This window comes from Dermacentor silvarum, chromosome 10, assembly GCF_013339745.2.
Source record: "Dermacentor silvarum isolate Dsil-2018 chromosome 10, BIME_Dsil_1.4, whole genome shotgun sequence".
NCBI lineage: Eukaryota > Metazoa > Arthropoda > Arachnida > Ixodida > Ixodidae > Dermacentor > Dermacentor silvarum.
The window spans coordinates 62,099,790-62,121,266 of record NC_051163.1 but is presented as its reverse complement, the minus strand read 5'-3'; the positions used below and the strand labels follow the sequence as shown (position 1 = coordinate 62,121,266).

Genomic DNA, 21,477 nt, shown 5'->3' with positions numbered 1-21,477 from the left:
TGATTGTTTGACCGAGGCGCGCGGGCGCCATCACTCGAGAAAAGAAGAGGAAGAACGAGCTGGGCTCGCGCTGTGAACCTAACCGGTCAGCGCTGCAACCGCTGTTGTAAATACAACCTGTAAATAGTTGCCCGTCTTACTGACTCGTTCTTCGCGTAACAATATTAACAAAAAAAAGCCACTCTTATTGTGAGAAGTGGCTTAGTAAGCAAAAAAAAAAAAAGACGCAGGAATGGAAGATGAGTGGCAACTCTGCCTTTTCTGCACCAACTTACTGTGATGTTATGAAGTTAGAAGACATCTGCTCAAGCCTAGTTAATTTCTTGTAAGACAGGAACGACTACATGGTATACTAAAAAAGCCAGAGATTGAACTTAACAAGTTCTAAAATTATTTAATAAGGCACAGTGTCCCAAATACGAAAAAACATTTCAAAATTTGTGACATCACTGATATACTAGCGCCGGAATTTTGGTGCAAGATTTGAAAATGGAGGTTTGACCTTTATCTTCTAGTAATCAACCTATTACCACAAAATTAATTAAATGGAGTTTTGAAAGAATTATTTATCAGTTGAAACTAAGCTACTGTTTTTCTTTAGTATTGTTTTAATCTAATGTTACTAATAATAAGCTTGTACATAAATGACAACAGAAATTCCTTGACATTCAGCCTGTTATCACATAGCACAGCATTTGCTTCGGGGTTTGAATTCTTCCTCTTGGCGTAAGAGCCAGTGCCTTAGGTGCAAGCCTCAACTTCGGCATCTTTAGCCTAATCCTGTCGCACCTCTACCTCCCTTCGCCAGGTCAACAATGGCAATATTTGCCATTCGTTAAAGTTAATTGCACTCATCCTGCCAGACGAGCTATCTTAATTATCAAGAATGCACTCTGTTCACACACTAGAATTTTGCAAATTGAAGTCTGGTAGAGTGTGAAACAATGCTTCACACTGGATCACAGCGTAAGTTATCACTCACAGTTGACATGATGCAACACACTTTAGTAGGTGGAATTCGTACCTCAACAGCAGAGAGAAAAAAAAAGATAAATATAATGCGGAGCAAGTTATTCCGAAACACACACTAGAAAATGTGTCAACACTCTGAATTGAGCAGTGGGAAATAAAATCACCCTTGCAGAGCAACAAAAGCTTGCTCCATATTACACCATTGGAATTCACTTTGCATAACTTACTAGTTTAGTCGAATCTAACGGACTTTTATTCGATAAAACGGGTCCAAAAATTGCATGCGCGTCAGAATCGAGTACGACCGTAAATCTGCATTACCATATTGCCATCGGCATTTCAAATTGGCTGCCTCACACGTGCTTCGAGTCTAGCTGCCGTAGCTTCCTCCGTGTGTTGTAGTTTATGCGCTTAAGTCAGTCTTCCCATTTTCTGCGTTTGCTCTATCAGCACGAGCCAAGTTCATCATGATGGCATATTTAAAAGGAAAGTGATCACGTGTGTGGAGACGGACGGAAATCGGGCCGCATCATGGGCGTTCGGGGCACCCGAAACTTGTGTGTGGGAGAGGATTTTCGCCAGCAAATCAACACGGAAGGGTTTCAGTGGACCAAAGCAGGACGTATTCTGCGACGATCCACATTGGTGATACGATTGCCTTGGCCCCATTTTGAAAGCAATCTGCAACGGGGACACAGTCCGCCGCGCGCTGTGTTCTCACCACTTTTAGTTCCACTTATAGTTCATGTTGAAGCGAGAGGCAGCACAAAGGTCAATTCGCTCGCTGTTGCTGTCACACTTTCTTAATCCAGCGTTTTGACAGCGAGTTTCCGCTGTCATCGAGTGAGATGCGTTCAAGTTTGCTTGTGCGTACGTGACACCATGCTTGTTTACTTAGTAAGCGAATGTTTAAAAGTTTATACGGGCGAGAAAACTACTATCCTTACTTCGTATAGCTGTCTACTAACTTGCTGTCGCAATCAATGCTTCGCCTTTCGGGCGAAACTGCGACTTGTTTTTATTAATCGCAACTTTAGTGCATTGCGAGTAAATCTTTGCTATTACACATGAGAGCAAGTTGTATTTCTGTATGAAAGCATGAGGTGTGTGGTATTGTAAAGCACTTTTTTTTTGGTCACGGAAAACAGGTGCACATTGCAATCGAGGGTGCGTTAGAATCGAGTAAATACACTAATGTCCTACTGTTCTTTGCTTGCAGGATGGCATGACTCCACTCGACCTCGCTCACGAGGCTTCCAACACCCAGATCGTCGACTATCTGAGGCAGCACATCGCAGCGCGTCGCCTTCCAGACTCAACGCGCGCCTCCTGACGCGGTCTCGTGCCCAGGCTGGAATGAAAACCCTAGAGAACTATGCCACAGGCCCATCTATTTTGCCATCGTGTTCGTCTGGCAAAGACCTTTGCAGCTCGTGGGCGGTGGGCTGCCTCAATACAGTCACGTTGTGTTGCTTGTACCAGTGGCACACTTGTACATCTTCCCATGCTGAAGCATCAATGCACTTTGAAATCAAAGCTGTCAATGAAGAATTGAGAAGTTGGCATGGTGGTCATGTAGTAGCTCGTGAAGGAGCTCGTGAAGTGAGGTTTGCCTTCTGCTACGTTTAAGGTTGTTCTCTCTAGCAAGCTGAAACTGGAAAGCTGGACCCACACGGCAGACCGGACTGCTAGCCGATTGGTCACAATGATGTGAATGTGACACGCAGCATCCATTCGGCTGACCAAAAATGGCAGACGGCAGAGCATATCTACAGAGATGTTCTCATGTTGTACATGACAAAACGGCATTCATTTGAGCTCAGACAATACTGAGCATGTAGTGTTTTACATGTTGCTCCAAGATTGCTCCAAGTTGCTCCAAGACCACTGTGTTCCAAGCACGGTGGTCGTATATTGTTCTTCGTTATGTGTAATTTCAGCATCATACATCACTGTTTATTTGTTAACTGATATGGCGTGCAATTCAACATGTCGCAACCATGCAAGTGCAGCTTCTGCTGTGAAATGGCACAAGATGGTTATAGAAAGATCAGCTGTGTATTCAAAACACTTCAGCATACATGGTTGTAGGGATTCTTAAACTGTTTCGTTAGGCCTACCCAGGCAAGCGTTTTGGCTTATTGCCTAGTATGAAATTTGAACTCGCATGTACAACAGTGTTTGTAACTTGGCAAGAAGGCCACTAAATTTAGTGAGCTTTTAGTCACCCCAATGATTGCATTTGCCGAGCTCTAGCAAGTTCTTTAGTGATGCAAATAACCAGTAAATTGCCCTGGTAAAATTTTTTTAGACTTTGGCTAATGTTGCTGCCTTGTCCCTATGTCCCTATTTTATCTCAAGGGGGTTATATGCACTTCCATTTGTCTCTACGTCTAGATGTACTGCAGACCTTATTAGTAAACTATCTGGGTGCATTGAAGCTTGTTGTATATGCAAAGTACACTCTTGAGATTTGATACCGTTTTAGAAAATTGGAGTAGTTCACATTTCTCAGATTCTGACCCTTGAGTCACCACTACAGAAGGTGATTTAAAGCTACATTTCAAAAAGTAAGAGGAAGATGTCCAGGTTCATTGAAAACATAATTGACAAAATTCGGAGAAAGTTATCATTATCACCACCACTTGATGACTTTTCGCTAAAAGAATGTTTCAGACTGCGACCTAGTGACCTTGTCCCCCCCTCAAAAAAAAAAAAAAGTTTTACTAACACTGGTGTGCACGTGTTTTCAGCTAGACAATTTTTTGCCGATAAGCAGCTGCACATAATTCAGTGTTTCACTCAGTACATGGAACAGTGTGTATAAACATGGTGTAAGAAGAGTTCAACTAAAATTGTGCTCATGCGTGTTTGTTCAACCAGTCAAATTGAAGCGAAGCTGTGTTCCGAGAACACGGTGTCAGTGTCAAAAAACAGCTTTTTCAACGAACTGCTCACATCAAAACAAAGGGCCTGTCTTGAAATTTGCACTTGAAAGCTGGAGTGATATTATGTTGCTCAGTTTATCGGTAAGTGCCTGCACTCCCCTTACTTTATTGGACAGTGCTGTATGCCATACAGTTTCGATTTCTAAACAATAACTTTACAGCAAACATATGACTCTCTTCTCGGAACTCACTATAGCTGGCATTGGAAATGCACACGTAGGTTAAACAGCACACCAAAGCAAAGCAATAGAAAAGTAAGAAATGAAGCAACGATTGACGAGCAAGCTAAACTGCTATTGAAACTATGCATTGCTGATATGTTGGGTGCACGGTGCTTGCTGGAAAACTAAGTGCTCAAACATCTCATGTTGCTTCCTCATTATGTCTTGTCCCATTTATCAAAGAATTTCATGGACGCTGCTTCTATTAGTAATGACATCTTTGAAGGGAACAGCAGAAAAGACACTACAAGTGACTGTCGCTTGTCCCGTCTTTCGCGTTATGTATTCCCTTCAAAGATGTTGCCTTACCAGCTAGCTCAGATTCAGACCTTAGTTCTATTCATAAGTAGGTGCACACTTGTACTACCTTGGTCAACCATGAACAACCGTCGTCATTGGCAAATGTTTACAGGTCATGGCATTGATGACAATCGTGAATTTGCTCAGTGGTGGCGCAGTGCTTTTAATTTATTAGATCACCTTGCAGGTAGAAAAAACTACTCGAAGCTAAAACTTGAGTTCAAGGCTGTATACTCAGGCTCTGTGTGAATTTAGACTTTTAATTTTTTCAAAATTCTTCTGACCTGTATACTTCTATAGCCGACTGTACTTCCAAAAAAAGAAATCTGCTCAGTAACATTATGGATCCTCCGTTATGATATCCACGGTTGTGTAGCTATTGTTCAAACTATGCATCGGGCACTACAAAATGATCACTCAAAGTAATACAAAAACACCGTACCTTACATGTTGTCGATGGGCACTCGGGATGTTTGGTTTGTGTTTCTGGTGGTCAGTTGGGGCGAATTTGGAACCTGAATTTCTCAGCATACGTTATTCACATTTTCTTGGCGCACCGTATGTTGTGTAAATGAAGGGAGCCAGGTATAAATGGCTCATCTAGTTTGTAAATTGCTGGCTCATACACACCCAAAATTCATTTGAAGGTGGAATCTCTTAGCGCATTTTGGATAATACCATGCATGGGTACGGTACCCGTCCCTTTGTTCAGAATAAGTTAGATGTAAGCAGTCGTTTGTGGTGATGTAAGGTGCACTTCACGATAGCAGTGACAGGTGGCGCCACTGGCCATATTACTGAGGCCCTTACTGTCAAACCTGTTCATAATGGAGTCTCATACATTCCAAAAACTCCTTCGTAATATCCAATGTTTGTTAAAAGCGTGCACACTGATATTTGCAAGGAAAAAAATAACATCGCGATTGGCTCTATGCAAAGTAAATGCAAACGTGATGCCTCCAACAGGCCAACGTAAGGCTCTCTCTATCGGTTTTATTGGCCTACATCCGGCTTGTCGTGCCGATACATGGCACATGTGCAACACCTAATTACAAGGATGCTTTGCACCGTTAATATTGTCCCCACTACTGCAGGTGACATTTGTACTACCTTGGTCAACCATGAACAACTGTCGTGCAGTCAATATAAAGCTGTGTGATCACAAGGGATGGCACGTTGACTTGCCGGCTGCAGTTCAGCCAAGCCAAGCCATTGTCCAAAATGGATATGCTCGTCCAGAATGTGCCATTTCAAGTTGCTCTTTCCGAGTAGCTGAAGTTTTCACTGCGAGAATATAAACTTTGAGATGCGAGCAAGCAAATATTCATTGTGTCAGATCTTGCATTCTTGATTTGTTGTTGCAGTAGAACACTGATAGATAATGACATGGTTAACCAAACTTTAGATTTACTGTGTTATATCTGATAATTCGTTACATTCGTGTTCGCTGTATTGAGGTACGACTGTACTTGTTCATTTTCGCATTGCCTCACACAAAATTGACTTCTAATTTACCATGGATGAAGCAAGCAGCTACTGCACCCAAATGTGGTCGCAAGCAAAATGCACTGTAAGATGCCATCTCTACGTGAAATCCAGATGTGATAGAACCAGAAGTTTAGTTGGAAGTTAGAAGGGCCATACAGCACCACAACAGAGGTGTGGATTGTGAATATGATCCAATATTTATCACGTAGCACAAATTGTGGGTGCCAGGTCTTTAACATGCCAAATGTGAGCAATTATGGTGATAAAAACACTCCGAAAAGAAAGTTGGAAACAGGCAGAAACTGTGAACAAAGATATTGTTGCTTACACATTACTAAATCCTGAATGTGCATTAGGTGTCTGTGCAAACATCCGTGGAATATGCATGGCATGAACATTGCATCGCTTGCCAAATGTCTGTGTGCTTTATCCAGATACACTTCAATAACAAAGTGTGGTCACAGATTATGATCTTGTGCAGCATGCTTCAGTCAGGAGATAGGCTTTTTCAATGACTATAATGTCTTAATGGATATTGGTGACTGATTGGGACTGTGCTCTTCAACGAATGCAAAAGCTGAAAATTATCTTGACCAATTGAAAGTGCCACTAAACGATTAAGTTTTATCTCTTGCCTTCCTTATTCAAGTATGCATGAAACATAGAGGTGCTCTCATTGGCCGAAGAGGTCTACTACTTCGATTACCACTGACGAGCAGCTGAAAAGCTGCGTTTGATGATCAGAGCTTTACCCCAAGAGCAACTAGACAGCGGGGAAGGCTGTCAACACAAAACCTCGAAGGCCAACTGCAATGTGATTTCGGATCGTGTAAAATGTCTAGTTTCAAATAGTGCAGATATATTGCAGCCTCTGTGTAAAACTTCAAGATTGAAATATGAGTGAATGCATTACAAAAAGTTTGTAAAAAAATTGTTTTTTATACCAAAGCTGAAAGACCGGAAAAACACAAGTGCCATTATCACTGGCTAAATATGACACTGAACCTGGAATGTTGAAAACTGGCATGGGTGTCTCAACCTGACCTGTACATGCTGAAAATCTTGGAGGCCATCTCCTGGGTTCTGCGTTGTGGTCGCTAATCACCAGGTGATTGCATAATCTGTTAATCTGTCAACATTCAGAGGCTGTTAATGAGAAACATTTGACAATTACCAGCTGCGCAGCTTTGCCAAGATTGTTTTGACAGCATACACTATTAGTTTATAACCACTTTATTTTCATTGCAGTTTGCTAATGAAACATTGGAACTCAAATATAATACGAGAATCAGATTTGATCTGCCAAAATCTATTTACAGAGGCCTTGTATAGCTATACATGAAATGATATGGTATTTTGAGCAAGTATTGAAGGTTGATTCAGTCCACTTTTACAAAGGCGATCTGTGCACTATGAGTGCGCAAAATTCAAAGGCACTGATTGGATTGAACATTGCACAATTCTGACTGGTACTGCATGTCCCGACGAGGTTGACGTAATGCAAGTTGACTGCACGTGAATAACAGTGCACGTTTCAGCCTGCTCTACGTCATGGAAGTTGACCTCCGAAAGCTTTTGAGAACTGCTATTTTTTCCTGCATATATTGTCACGCCAAAGCACTTACGCCTGCCTAAGAATGATTTTCCGCACGAGCCGAAGCTGTTGTCCTTGCAAGAAATTCATGGCGGATCATTTTGCCTTATCCAAATTTTGTAAACAAGATTTAAACAGTGGTAATGCTTGCCTACAAACACCAAACGGTCACACGAGTCTGCATAAACAGAGTGACAATGCCAGTGGCATGCTGCAAATGCCAGTGGCATTGTTTGCATAGTCTTATTTTCTTGAAACAATATAAATTTTGATGTAGTGGCATTGTGTGGTATGCCACTGCCAAGTATACTGGCATTGCATAATGCAGTACTAGTTACTTGCATACTGTGTAATGCCCTGGGTATGTTTTGTGCTATATACGCTGTGCAACGCTTCCTCATGTAATATGGAGCTCTACAGCAGCATTAAGTGTACATATTTCACGCACACCTGCGAAAAACTTGCCTTGCCACGTACTGTTCTCCGAGAGATCTTTGCAGGTGGCTTTCACGTGCGACTTATTTTTCTTGGAACAGAGATACTCTCGCGTAGATTTGCACAAGTTTTTTCGTGCCTCACTCTTGGCGACTCGAGCGATATTGTGCTTACTTTATCAAATGTGGCCGAAGAAAAGAGCCCCACCTGTGTGTCGAAGACTACAGTCACTATTCAGGCACATCAGATGAAAACAGAAACTCCCCTGTTCTAGTTTTTTACATCTGTAAAGGACAAATTCTCTTACAGTGTGCGAGTGTAAACGTGTGCGTATATGTTATGTGTGTGTGTTTTAAGAAGCAACCCTTCCGAGTTGCAGTGCCACAATCGCCGTACGTTGTACAGAATGCGGCGTACATCACTTCCAGAGTGCCAGCCGTGGAGAAGTATTGTTTACAATTTTTCCGATTACCCTGTTGAATGTGTTGTCACGTTTTGTTGTATGTCGCATGTTGTGTTAATTTAAAACCTGCCTATCCTTTTGTTATGCTATGATAGTGTTACTTGACGAAACTGAGGCACGCTATGGAGTGCTGGGAGCAAACAGAATGTGGCTCCAAGACCTAATATTGAGCTTGCTGAAAGCCTTCCAATCGTCCCACCTAAATTGGGATTCCTGGTCACTTCATCCACATAGTAATACCATTGCACTGTAGAGAACCATAACTGTGTTTTGATTACCTGCACATAGCTGAGGCAGTGGCAGGAGTACTCAGAGCACACTAGCCACGAAAAAAAAAAAAAATGGGGAGCTGTTCTTGATGCTTAAGGCCTTATCTAAAGGGTTTTTGCAGCAAAGATGTGTAGGGGAGCTTTGAAATGGCATCAAGGTTTGGCGGTGTGGTCGATATCGAAAATACACAGCCGCACTGTATTGACTGTTGCAATAATTGAGAGTGCTAGGTACATGCGCCTGCTCCTGCTAAGCCGCTCGCTCGTTCGCGCTCAAAGTTTGCATAGAGGTAGCATTTCGCAGCAAGTTTTGTTTAATACCATGTTTCCAGGCATTAATTACCAGTTTTGTCCGCAGTAAATCTGGAATGGGTGTCTGCAGTGACGCCTCTGAAGATATTTCTTTTATGCTGCAGCAACGGAACATTAGTGCCATCTGTCACTACTGTGGTGAAAATACAGTGTTCACCGTAACCGTGGCAGATGGAGCCACCACTCCGTTGCAGTAAAATCCGCACATTTTGAGTGGCATCGACACTCAGAATGTGTGTTAGCAAGTCTTGGGTAGACCACGGGCAGCAGACCGCCAGGATTTCTGAAGGGTGTGAGAACTGTGTGCACCTCGCTGTTTTTGATGTATGAATTGCTTGGGCTTGCACACATCTGTGAAGGTTTATTGTTATTAATTACAACTCCTTGAGCATGTTGTGTTGGCAGGTTGTTTGCCACACTGCCGGAACTTGACTCATTTATTGTTATTTGCAATGTAGTTGGCACTAAGTCTGTTCGATTTGCGTGCACCACTCTGAACGAGCTCACGGCAGTGCATGATAAGTTTGAAAATTGTGCTGCTCGATTTCTGCGGTGCATGCGTAACGAGACACTTGAAACGAATGCCAAGGTGCAGACGCAGTGCAAGTGTTATGTTTTATCCGACTAATGTGCTCCGAGTGCTTAAGTTTGAGGGTCCCGAACCACAGGTATGATCGGCTTCTGAGGCATAAATACACCCTTGAAGCGCAGGGTGTATTTATGCCTCGGAAGCCAATCATACCTGCTGTGTCTGTGACACAGAAGACACACGTAAGCGGGATTTTAACAGTGCTTGGACCCGCGTGCTGGGTTGTTTGCTGTGCTGCTGCTATGCACCTGTAAATCTGCACCAAGTCGGCACCGAGCGAAGAGAGGGTACAGCGAAGTCGTGAAACGCCCCTGCATCTTTTGAAACAAACAGCATGCTTCAAGAGGACACCATTACTGAACCACTAAAATTAATGATTAGAGTGCAGCACTTCGTAAACTAGTTCAGGTGGTGCCGACGAATCGAACAGACCTACCGTCTTCATTATATCACGCTGAAAGTCACGTGTCACGCAAAATCTCGCCACATCTGTACACGCGCTCCCCAGCTTGGCAATTTGCATACCCATATACATGCAAAACGCAGAAAAGATCTCATTAGACAGCTGCCAAACAGACATGAATGAAATTTGCTGCATTTAAGTGAGAAAATGAAATACTACTGGCCTTTGGAAGCAAAATTTTATACCCAGGGCTTTGAATTTCTCAACAAAAGCTGCCAAAAACCTACTATCGTTGGCAACAAACCACAATCGGCATTAAAAAAAATGTATGGTTTGCCATCGCTTGTTCTGAGGCACACAGTTCCTTAATTGCCCTCATCTACATTACACTACTTTAGTTGACCCTTCGCTAACTCAACTAGCCTACACCAAGATGCTGTCACCTCACTTGCGACTTGTGAAACAGCACATGGCTCTGACGAGTACTGAATGAACAGTACAGCAGATTTTAACTCTTGCATACTGATGCACTTAGTTTGATAATATAGACGTATACTCTGTGATTAAACATGCATCTTTGTGCTACGATATTAAGACTTATTTTCATGGCACTCCACTTTTGTCTTGAATGGGTAGGACCATGCAGTGGCTTGCGAGTGAACCAATCAACGCCGTCTTGAAAACAGTTGGTCACGAGATGTTCGGTGCATGAAATGATGTTGGAACCTAATTTCAGATCTTTTCAATGATGCCGGCATTGCAAGACAGGCAATGCGGCAGAATAAGAATGTTTCTGTTAAGTAATTTTTCGCTGGAAGAAAAGAAACCTGCTGTTCGCATCCAATTTTCATGCAGGCACTTTGCACTTGAAGTGGACACAGTCATTTCTTTCTTTGTCTCATCATGTACAGGTTACTTATCCTGTCAAGTTTTATTAAATAAATACATGTACATCAATATGAAGTTGTGTCTTCTTGCAACTTCTATGTCCTGACATTCTTTTGACTACAATTCCCACGATTCGTCGCAGCTTGGACAGCTTCCGGACACGGTTGATCTTTTACGAAAGATCTGCGATGCACAGTGACTGTGGAGCTTGACGGGGCAGTTGGGGTTGGGACACAGCTCGCCCTGCAACAGAAACAGAGACGTGTTGTGATAGTGACAAGAATTACATGAAATTCACTTTTGATTAGGTGTGCACAGAATAGTCTTTTGGTGTCACGGGTCAAAGCTCAAAACCCTCAAATACTGTGCAGTCCACTTATAACAATATCAAGAAGAATGAAAAATCCGATCGTTATAACCGATCATCGTTATATCTGGACTGCCGTCAAAAAGATGCTGAATATAGCTTTGCAGTCCCGAAACCAAATTTGCCACTTGCGATAAAAAATCGACGTTATAGTAAGAAGGCTGTGAAAAATAAAATGTTTATTTATACCTATAGATAGCGTCTCAATCGTTAGGAGCGCCGAAATAGAAATCTGCGCTTTTGCGAAATTTCGGAATCACAATCGCCGTGTGCATCACGTCCAGTTGCTGTGCCAACACTGGATGTTATAATTTACCGTGCATGAAATTAATGAGTGACTCGAGCGACAACATTGCACTTTGGTTGAGCATCGGGGTCGGTGTCAAAGACGAGCCATTGTCAATCTCGTCGTCAATGCCACTGCTGTCGTCACTTCCGTCACACAATGCCGCGTCTGTTGCGACAACGATCGCCCCGTCGGAGGTCTGTTCACCGAGGCAGCACTATCTGCACTCAAAAACTCCTCCATCGAAGCACCACCTATTTCATCGTTGGTAGCGACGTGCTCCCAGAGTTCGATAATGTCAGTGGCTTCCACCGTGTTTGTTTCACCCATAGAGGTTTCATCCTGGCACACAAAGCCCGCCTTTTCCGTTGATCGGCATGGCCACTGCTTCTTGCCTTTATGATCGTGGCGCTCCCGGTTTTCGTAATCGTCGATATCATTGACTGCGTGAGCTTGTACTTCAAGTCCTGCAAAATTCTCAGCTTCGTCTCAACAGACCCCGCTGTGCGCTTTCTCGGCGCACCTCCCGCTGCTTCCACCACACATTATCATGCTCGCTGAGAGAGGCAGATTATAAAGGAGCGCAGGCCGCGCATCGCTTATCGCTTTCTTCATCCTCCCCTCCTCCTCCTCTTTCTTTGGACTACCCGTTAGCCACCGTATCTGGACGCTTGCACGACCACCGGCGACGCGGACACGAAGCAGCTGGCGCCATCTTGTGCACGCTGCGTCAGCTTGCGATGCTCTCCATGGCTTTCGCAATCGGCGCGCAGTAATGGCGGCAGGTACGAACTCGCGTAGGCAAACTTTTGCCCCGTCTCGGTTAAAGGCAACTTAGGAACGCAAATTTCACGATTATTCTGCATGAAAAACGCTGCCCAGAAGCAAAATTTTCATCGTTATATCCGATATGCGGTGAATAATATATCATTATATATGTTTGTTTTTTCTCATAGCTCTAATGCACAAGTTGATACTTTTAAGTCGACTGATCGTTATAACCAATATATCGTTATATGTCGTATCGTTATAAGTGGACTGCACTGTAATTCATGTACGTGAAACACCCAGACTGGTTGTGCCATCTATCATCTTACATCTATCAGAAATTGGTTAAACTAAAATTTGATGTTGAGTTTTATTCTTATACAACAGATGACACGACAAAGCTTATTGGCTGTCGGTTTTTCTCGTGTGTTGTTTTCCAACATGGCAGATCGGTGCAAAAAGCCTGCACATTTTTTAACAATGCGTAATTGTCAAATATGACACAGTAAATGTAAAAACTTTGTTGGAGATATCAGCATGTAACAAATACACTCAAGCTTCAATGTAACGAATTATCGGATATTATGAAGCAAATTTAAAATTTTGTTGGCCATGCATTATTCCAATTAGTATTCCTACTGCTAGTACAGTATAGACCACTTATAACGTAACCGGTTATAGTGCAGGACCGGATATAGTACGGTCTTTTCAGACCCCCGTTAATTTTCCCATAGCACTCCATGTATACGCATACCGCCTTACAGTGAAGCCGCGTGAGACGAAATACCGGTTATAATGCAGCTTCCGCGGGAAAATCTCGCCGACAAGGGCGGCAGCCAGCACGCTTCTCAACAAGGTGCGTGCTCTCGCTAGGCATGTGCATTATTCAGTGCAATCAAACTGTCGTTAATTCGGACTACTTTTGGAGCTCGAGGAGCGCCGCAAATGTGCGACACAAAAGAGCAAGAACGGCGCTAGCGTCCAACTGAAACGAAGCGGCGGAGTCCGCATCGCCACAGTCATCAGTTGAAAACGTACGTGAATGACAGCAACGCCGGAACGCTTCGAGTCTATTTGTGTCTTTAAAGCCTGTATTCTTGCGTTTACCGCTGCGCATAACACCGCGGGCTTTCGTAACTGCGTAGTCATCCACGATCGTGTCGATAGCGGCCGCGGTTTTCTCCGCAGCGGTTGCGGCGAATAGTAGTTTCGTTTTTAGTCGGTACACGCGTCGGCTGCGTGCCTACAAAACTGCGTAGTCGCCATCGATGATAGCATAGATAGCGACCGCGGTTTCTACTGCAGGTGTTGCAGCGAATGGTAGTTAATTCGCCCAGACTCGGTGCGTGCGTCGGGCGCGTGCCTTCAGCACCGCAATGTCGCCGTTCATAATCGCGTCGATAAGTGTCACGGTTTTTTTCGCAGCGGTTGCGGCAAACAGTTGTTTTGCTTTGACTTGGTGCAAAGCTGTCGAGCTTGAAGAGCACCGGCTACATCGCGATGTGCGCGTGATAGTACAAGCGTGTCTACATTTTTGGTCTACATGTTTTGCATACGTGCAGAGCTTGAAAATAGTTGTTTTGGTTATAGTGCGGTACCGCTTATAGTGCAGATATTTGTGACTCCGGCGACTTACGTTATAAGCGGTCCACACTGTATAATGGTTATAATGAAGCGTAGCTCGGCCTTCAATTTCATTATAGCAGGGCTTTAGTGTATAAAAATACTATTTGAGTTAGACAGTGGTATGTTAGCCACTGTAATGTTGAGTTGTGACGGACTATAGAAAATGTGAAGCCCTCTAAAAAAATTTTTGACAGAGGGGGAGCACTTGCCTTAATGCACATCTGCTTGCACACGTGGCAAGTTGGAAGGCCTTCGCCGAGCTGTTCTCGGAGGTAGGGCTCCATTTCAAGGAGTGTCAGTGGACTCAAGGATATGTTGCCTTCCTCCTAACAAAGAACAAAATGCCCCACACCATTATGCTCCTGCAAACATGTGAAGTGCTGTAAAATTGAACAAAAGGCACCGATAAACCTGTAGTAAATTAACTAGGCTATTACAACACCAACAAGCTTGCTTTTACAAGTTTAGTTGAGCACTATAGACACTTTCAAGTGGGCAGTTCGCACAACAGAAACCAGACAGCACCATCGGTTCAACGGACACTTATAGTTTATTACAATTACCAAGGTTTCTGGCCATGGAGTTTTTTACCATTACCGTAGAAGAATAAAAATATGACAGATCCAACGCGTTTGTCGGAATCAATGTTAAGTGAAGCTTTCATGAAGCATTTCAATTAAATGGTATGCAAAAAGGCACAATTTTATCTTTACACCCAAGTATGCACAAGGAATTCTATGCATTCTTTTCCCACTACATAAGTTTTTTCTCATTTGATGCCACAGTAATACGCATTAAAGGTTCATCTTCAGCACTGCATTTCGCAGCACAGCGATTAAGTGCCTGCCTGGCAAGACATGAAGGCCCCCACAAAGCAACCCACGCGACTCGCGCAGCTGCACAGCCTCTGGGAGCGACCCAGTTTTGATTATACCATCTCTGGGCTTGGCCAAATTTCACCATCTCCGTGATTACTCAGCAGAAACCGATCGAGCACATACACCAAACCTCAAAGAAAAAGGCATAGAAAGCTTCGCTTTAATAAAGGAATTATGCACTTGAAGGCGTATATTTCATGCAGCGAGGATATTTAAGTACTGTTTGTTGTTTTGTTGCTTAATTCCGCGGAGTACAGCATCACTGGTGCATCCTGTATGGGTAGTACAGATGGCTATATAAGCTGATACGTTATACGCGTGCTATACTGTGCATGATCTATTCAACGAGACAGCATCTGCAGCCACAATCAGCAGCAGAAAGGTTTCATAAAGAAAGCTTTAATTTAAAGGCTAGTGCTGCAGTGCTGTTGTATGTATGGGGATGCGTGGACTTACGATTGAGATCTTCCTCCAAGAGCCAAGACGCCTACAGCTTTTCATCCATCGCAATGGCTAAGCCTCAACCAAAAAAATTATGTAAAATGCTATTTCTTCACTATTATCGAGTAAGAACACATCTTTATCAAAATGTGAGACCTGTGCAGGGTTGTACACTTATGTGAAACGTGATCAGCACTGGCACACAAAAAAATTTGGAGAAAAGATGACAGTGTACGCAGTCAGTATGCATCAGCTTCAATATAGTAGTGCAATTTTGTTTATCCTTGCTTATTTGTTGTGATATCTGTGAGTAAACAATTAAACATGTGTTATTGGTGAATCGAGACTTTCTATCAAGGCTTTATTGTAAGAAGGCTTTACTTAAGCAGCCATTACAATGTTTTAGGCAATGTGGTCACGTTCGGAACAAGCCAGCCATCGATATTTCAGCATTCCCCTGGTGAAGCAGCGTGTGTTAAAGAGCTTGCATAACCAGTGTTGGAAGAAAAGCATGCAATGTCATAACCTGTAAAACCAAAAATGGGCCTATCAAGGTGCCAAACGTGCCTACGGGCAAAGGCCACAGTTATTTGCCACACGAAGACTGCCCTTGCCTGAGGCCACACTTAATGCACAGAATCGCATCAGCGCAAATAAACAGGCCCTTTCAGTAGTGCTCCGATAGCAAGCACACCATATTTATTCAAATATAAGATGAGGTTTTCCCAGAATCCTTAGCCTTGAAGTCACCCCCCACCTTTATATGCGAGGCTGATACTAGATTCAGTTGCTGTTTCAATATGGCAGCAGCTGCTGCCACATTTCCAGCGATCCAACTGTTACATGGCAGCGCAAATTGTAGCATGGTAGCGCAGCACGTGCTACTGTGAAGCAACACTACAAGGTGCAATTTGCACTGCTGTGAAGTCGCACCTGAAGACAAAATTCATGTATAGCCCACACCAATTATTCCGACTACTCCGGGGTCTTCTGATTATTTGGTATTTCGGGCAATTCCCACTGAGTCTATAATTTATCGGCTGATTTATATTGCCTTATATTTGTGCATACTTAAGTTCTTTTTCTTGGATCCCCCAACTGCACACCCCCGCCTTATAATCAAATAAATACGGTATGTACTGCAATGCATTTTAACATTGTTATTGCTATTTTTGTAGCAGAATTGAGTGAGTGGTGCAAGGAGCACTATCAAAAGGCTTGTCCCTGACATCAGTAGTCCACCTGTTCCAATTCGCTTCCAGTCATCTTAACTGCAGAATATGACACAGGTTCTGTAAGTCTGGCACTTACCACTATCAGACAACCAAGTTCGACCATCTGATCAACAAGACTTTGAGCTGTCCTTATCTGAAGGCCCGTGTCATTATCATCGTAGACCATGTTGAGTGCTGCTGTTGAGGTTATGTGCCCACTGTTGGACTCTGCAATCGTCACCACCTGCAAGTTGTACCATAGAATCAGAACGGCAGAGATAGCAGTACAGACAAATTTTTGCAAGGCCAACCCTGTACACCAACCGAATCAATCCTCTTGGTGGCCTGTGGTAAACAAAGCGATATAGTATTATTTAAAAATAAACTTTGACTCGAGGCACCACACATTTACCAGTTCAAAGCAATGTGTATGTACCATGCACTAAGCAAAGGATAGCGCTTTGGTAGCATCATCAGTTATCAGCCTATTTATGTCAACTGCAGGACAAAGGCCTCTGCCAGCTACCTCCGATTACCCGTCTTGCGCCAGCTGACCCCCATCACATGCCTGCAAATTTCCCAATTTCATTACACCACCTACATGTCTGTTGTCGTCGGTTGCACTTCCCTTCTCTTGGCACCCATCCTGCAACTCTAACAGACCTCTGGTTATCTGCCCTATACATTAGATAGCCTGCCCAGCTTCATTTCTCCCTCTTAATGCCAACTAGAATAGTGGTGACTTCAACACTAGAGCAAAAAAGAATATTTGTGCATTTTAGCAGCCAGCTTTTCTCAAGAAGGATACGTTGCCATCATGGGTCCGTCGCCAGGTAACCGTTCAGCAAGAACATATCATCACACGTTAGTGATAAGACCTGGCAAGCAAGGCAGGCAGGTGAACAACCAATTTAAAAGGGAACTCTTTTACTGGGTGAACATGTGGCCTCCGAGTCAAGGCACCACAACTTGGTGGAGCCGATGGCAACAATGCGGTCAGCGTATAGAACGAAGATGCCACCACACTGTTCCCTATTCATAGAGGCATTATTGTAGATTCTGGATTACCGTGACATGACCACACAAGTTCAATAATGTACTCCAGTAATCGGTCCTCACCCACAACTGCACACCCTGACAATACAGGCCCATCCATCTACACATGGCTGCAACATTCTAGGTGCGCAAACATTCTGATAATGTTAGCGCATTATTACGGAGCAATGAAGGAAGACGATCTAGGGCACATCCTTGCGCGTGAATGTTTAGCCAGCCATGTTGACTCTTTGTGTGTATATGCATAGTCTGTGAATACAATGTGTATAAATTTCCTGCAACCCCATAGTATGTATATCGCACACGACATAAAAACGATAATGCACATCACGTTTAATCTGCCAAAACGTATGAGGCAATATTTTCAGTTCAATTTCCCTCAATTGTATTAACTTCAGCCACCGCAAATTGGAAAAAAAAAACATAACATCTGCTGAAACAGGATGGCGAGATGGGGAAGTTGGCTAGAATTCATTTTGAACAAATAACACAGTGCAAGCGAACAGGCACAAAAAGGAAGAAAAAAATGACGACATGACATGAAAAAGTGCATTTTGTAATTTTCTTCGTTTTGGATTCCTAAACATATGAAGCTCGGATCGCCTGCTTGAAGCTTCGATTGGTGGAAATGCAACTCGTGACATTTCATTTCTCCCACGTGCAAGGTTTTGTGCACAGCCATGTTTTTGTTATCGTCGGCGCCGGTCATCTTCGTATTGCTTCAAATTTTTCTGCTGATTCATTGTTATTGGCAGGTGGTCGGCGCTGTGGTAGATTACGTCCGCCATAACGTCTTCAATGCGGAAAATATTTGTGATGTGAAAAAGCACTGCAATACAGAAACAATTGCCACTGTGCAGCATCAAGTTGAAGGAGAGGATCTAACATATGCAACAGAGGCATTCGATTAAGCCCTGTCACTCGGAGAACAAACTGGCATGTTTTGAAATCTTTGAAGCGATTTTTCTCAGTTCTCACGTTTTGGCCAATTTGCAATTTTAAGAAAACTATTGTTTCAAAACTCCGAAGATGAAAACTGTTAGCAAGATTGTTCTTATGCTGAAAATTTGTCAGGAACAAGACTATGGACATCTTGAATGTCTAAATTGCGTCTATCAAGAAAAAATGTACACATTTCTGGATCACAGTAAGAAGCAAACAAGAAAAACAAGAAGACTTACGTTTTCAAGTGATGCGATTTCAACAGAAAAAGATATAAATTTGTAAGCGGCTGCTGCTATTTTGCAATATAGGGCACCCAGAAGATATTTACTCTAAATATTTGCTTTATAATAGTTCAAATAATACTTTTCCTAGGTGACAAGTTCATTTTGTTAATGGGACATTCATAACGTTTTTTGTGTTAGGGTAATGAAATTTACTATTTGTTCTAATGACAAGAGAAAATATCCTGCCAAGTTATGTTAAAATTGGCTGGTCGGTTCAAAAGTTGACCTTCCAGTCCTCCATTTCCCTTATAATAAAGTCACTTGAGAGACAGCACTGTGCCACGGTTTCTTTCTTCCTTTTGTGTCTGTGTTCCTTTGAGCTGTGTTATCCTTCAAAATGGACTTGCTGAAATACTAAGTAAAAATCAATACAGAAAACTGAGGGTCTTGATTTTTGTTAATTACAACCACATAACCAGCAGACAATGAAGCCCGGGAAAGTAGAGGGGACATTACCTGTTCTACATTATTGAAATGCATAAATGATACGGTAAAAGAAAATGAAAGTCAACGAAACAACAATCTGCTGCCAGAGGGAGCTAGCTGCTGAACCCACATCTTCCACATAATGCACGCAACGAACTACTATTAAGCTGAAGCATTAGCGCCCTCTCCCCCTTTTCTTCCTATCCACCTTGTTGGGTTTTTCGGTATGTGTTCTGGATCTAACCTTCGGAGAGTTAGCGAGTGCCACTTACAGCTATGATGCACTCTACAAAATGTTTGCACCCTTTTTTTGGCCTTACCTTGTCCCCAAACAATAATCGTCATGTATCTTGAGTTCCTCTCCTGTCTCTAACGCTGCACGCTTGGTACTTCCAGGTCACAGTGTGACATAGCATTCTCGACAGGAAAGTGCCGAGCTGCAGAGTTTGCAAAAAAAGGAAATGCAAACAAGTGCTTGGGGACAAGATACGTCCCAAAGTTTTTTTTTTTTTTTAAGAGTTTGAGACATGTGGAACATCCTTTCAAACGCAGGCATTCCATAGTATGCAAACTACGGGAGAAGGGGACTGGCCAAATCTCAGTTTAATGAGCATTTCTATGACAGATCTTCATTGGATCACAGCTGCAGCAGTCAGAAATTTAACCCACAACCGTCGCGCCAGGCACCAGAACACAGAGGTGCACGCTTTCAAACTCACCAGTTTCTTGAAGAATTTCATCTCTATGCCAGAGAACTTCGTGGCACACTTTGACAGCGTGTCATCCCTCATGTTTACGAGAGCGTAGAAATGCGAGCCATCTTCTTCACTCACGCCGCCTTTGATGCGCATGTGAAATGGAGATAATTTGTTGTTGACAACAGACACAAACTTGGCGAGTGCTTGTGGGTTGGTGACTGCAATGCATGGAACTGAAAAAAAAAATCACAGAGAATCGTTGTTACCGGGAAGATTAATTTTCGTTCACAAGAAAGTAAGTTAAGTTCAGTGAAACACTGCATTGACTGCAACAATGCGCAAATCGTTTGCAGTGTTATTGTGTACACTACAACATACGTACAACTACATACATAGAGAGACTACGAACGTTGGTCTCTGTCTACTTATTGCACTCCGGACAACTGCTTTAATGTTTCACAGCACTAGCAAACAACTAGTCTATGTAACGTAGCAGTAACAATGTGAACTCATTTTATGTCATGCATACATTCTGTTTTCTCACGAAGGAGAGCTTAGGCAGGGACTGAACCACTTCATAAAGAAACAAAGGCAAATGCATAAGCCAGCCTTGGCTAGTTGATTTGTGGCATTAATTTGAACAGCACCCATCCAAAGCTTGGCACACAAGCATTCTTGTACTCTGCCTCCAGCCCACTTCCCACCCCGCCTGAACGGGCTGAGGGTTGGAACTTTCCTAGAGCTCAACAGAAGAAATCTCTACATAAGTTGGCCTTCACTACTAAACCTCTCTGAGCACGTTGCCCCTGTAAGGGAAGCTTTAGCTCAGGGCGAATTCGCTATCCCTATTTAAATACACGAAGTATGTAGAAATGCTGCCTGTAGCGTTTTAGCAAGCAAAATTTTAACTGACGACCTCAAATTTTTTTCCCATAAATTACAGAACATTGGAAAGTTGAAAAAAAAAATAAATAAAAGCACAGAGTTTACAAATTTGCAATTGTGCAACAAGAACAGATATCGCAGTTCTGTAAACGTAATCCTAGAGCATCTAAAGCGGACAAAATCTATGTATACAGTATAGCAAATAAATCAGGTGCAGTTTACGGACTGCGTTGTCATGTTTTAAAGCTGATTTTCAGATTTGTAAAGTTCGTGAGTTTTCACTTGTGTCATAAAGGCGGAGGCACTCTTGGAGAGTTACGTCAAAGTTTGGTCGAACAGCAGCTTTACCAGCTGATATGAACGCTTGAGGCAAACACCGCGTATGGCAAAAGCGGTACAACCAGGACGGCTTCGAAGCCCGCGATAGATTCTTACCGTCGTGCTCAATGTGGCAGTGCCGGACCAACTCCTGAAATTCAGTCAGAGGCATAAGCTTCCGTGACAGCATAACCTGGACGAAAGTACGGTGCAGGTCCCCGTAAACAGTCATAGCGAACTGCGGGAGAAAAGCGAAAGCTCGCTTCGAACAATCAACACAGAATCACGTTGACAGCAAACAACGCGCCTTGCGCGAAAACATGCGCAAAGTGCTCGAATTGGCCGCGGATTGGCTATTGGCTGTTCGACGGGTTGCCAGCGTGGTTGCCAGATTTGCTAGAGC

At 43.1% G+C, this 21,477-nt stretch overlaps 2 protein-coding genes across 9 annotated transcripts in view; one reads left to right on the top strand and one right to left on the bottom strand.

The window, feature by feature from the left end:
* Positions 1–10,936, top strand: part of LOC119465813 (ankyrin repeat domain-containing protein 29-like) — a 42,331-nt gene extending 31,395 nt beyond the window's left edge. For all 8 annotated transcript variants that reach the window (XM_049657655.1, XM_049657654.1, XM_037726288.2 and 5 more), the window contains one exon: positions 2,192–10,936. In XM_049657655.1, the coding sequence (XP_049513612.1) occupies positions 2,192–2,305 (114 nt within the window). In that variant the 3' untranslated portion in view covers positions 2,306–10,936. The remainder of the gene's footprint in view (positions 1–2,191) is intronic.
* Positions 10,879–21,413, bottom strand: LOC119465814 (non-structural maintenance of chromosomes element 1 homolog). The gene is made up of 5 exons (XM_037726290.2): positions 21,192–21,413; positions 19,893–20,104; positions 16,560–16,706; positions 14,139–14,255; positions 10,879–11,125 (listed from the first exon to the last, which is right to left on the bottom strand). The coding sequence occupies exons 1-5, from the start codon at positions 21,304–21,306 to the stop codon at positions 11,000–11,002; spliced, it is 717 nt and encodes a 238-aa protein (XP_037582218.1). The 5' UTR covers positions 21,307–21,413; the 3' UTR covers positions 10,879–10,999.
* Between the last annotated feature and the right edge of the window lie 64 nt (positions 21,414–21,477).

Bases quoted from the DNA above. Each gene is read 5' to 3' on its own strand.
- LOC119465814 (XM_037726290.2), bottom strand. From the start codon at position 21,306: ATGACTGTTTACGGGGACCTGCACCGTACTTTCGTCCAGGTTATGCTG. The intron at 20,105-21,191 runs GTAAGAATCTAT...TTTTTTTTTCAG, and splicing joins CTGCCACATTGAGCACGACG to TTCCATGCATTGCAGTCACC. The intron at 11,126-14,138 runs GCAAGTGCTCCC...TTTCTGTTGCAG, and splicing joins GCAAGCAGATGTGCATTAAG to GGCGAGCTGTGTCCCAACCC.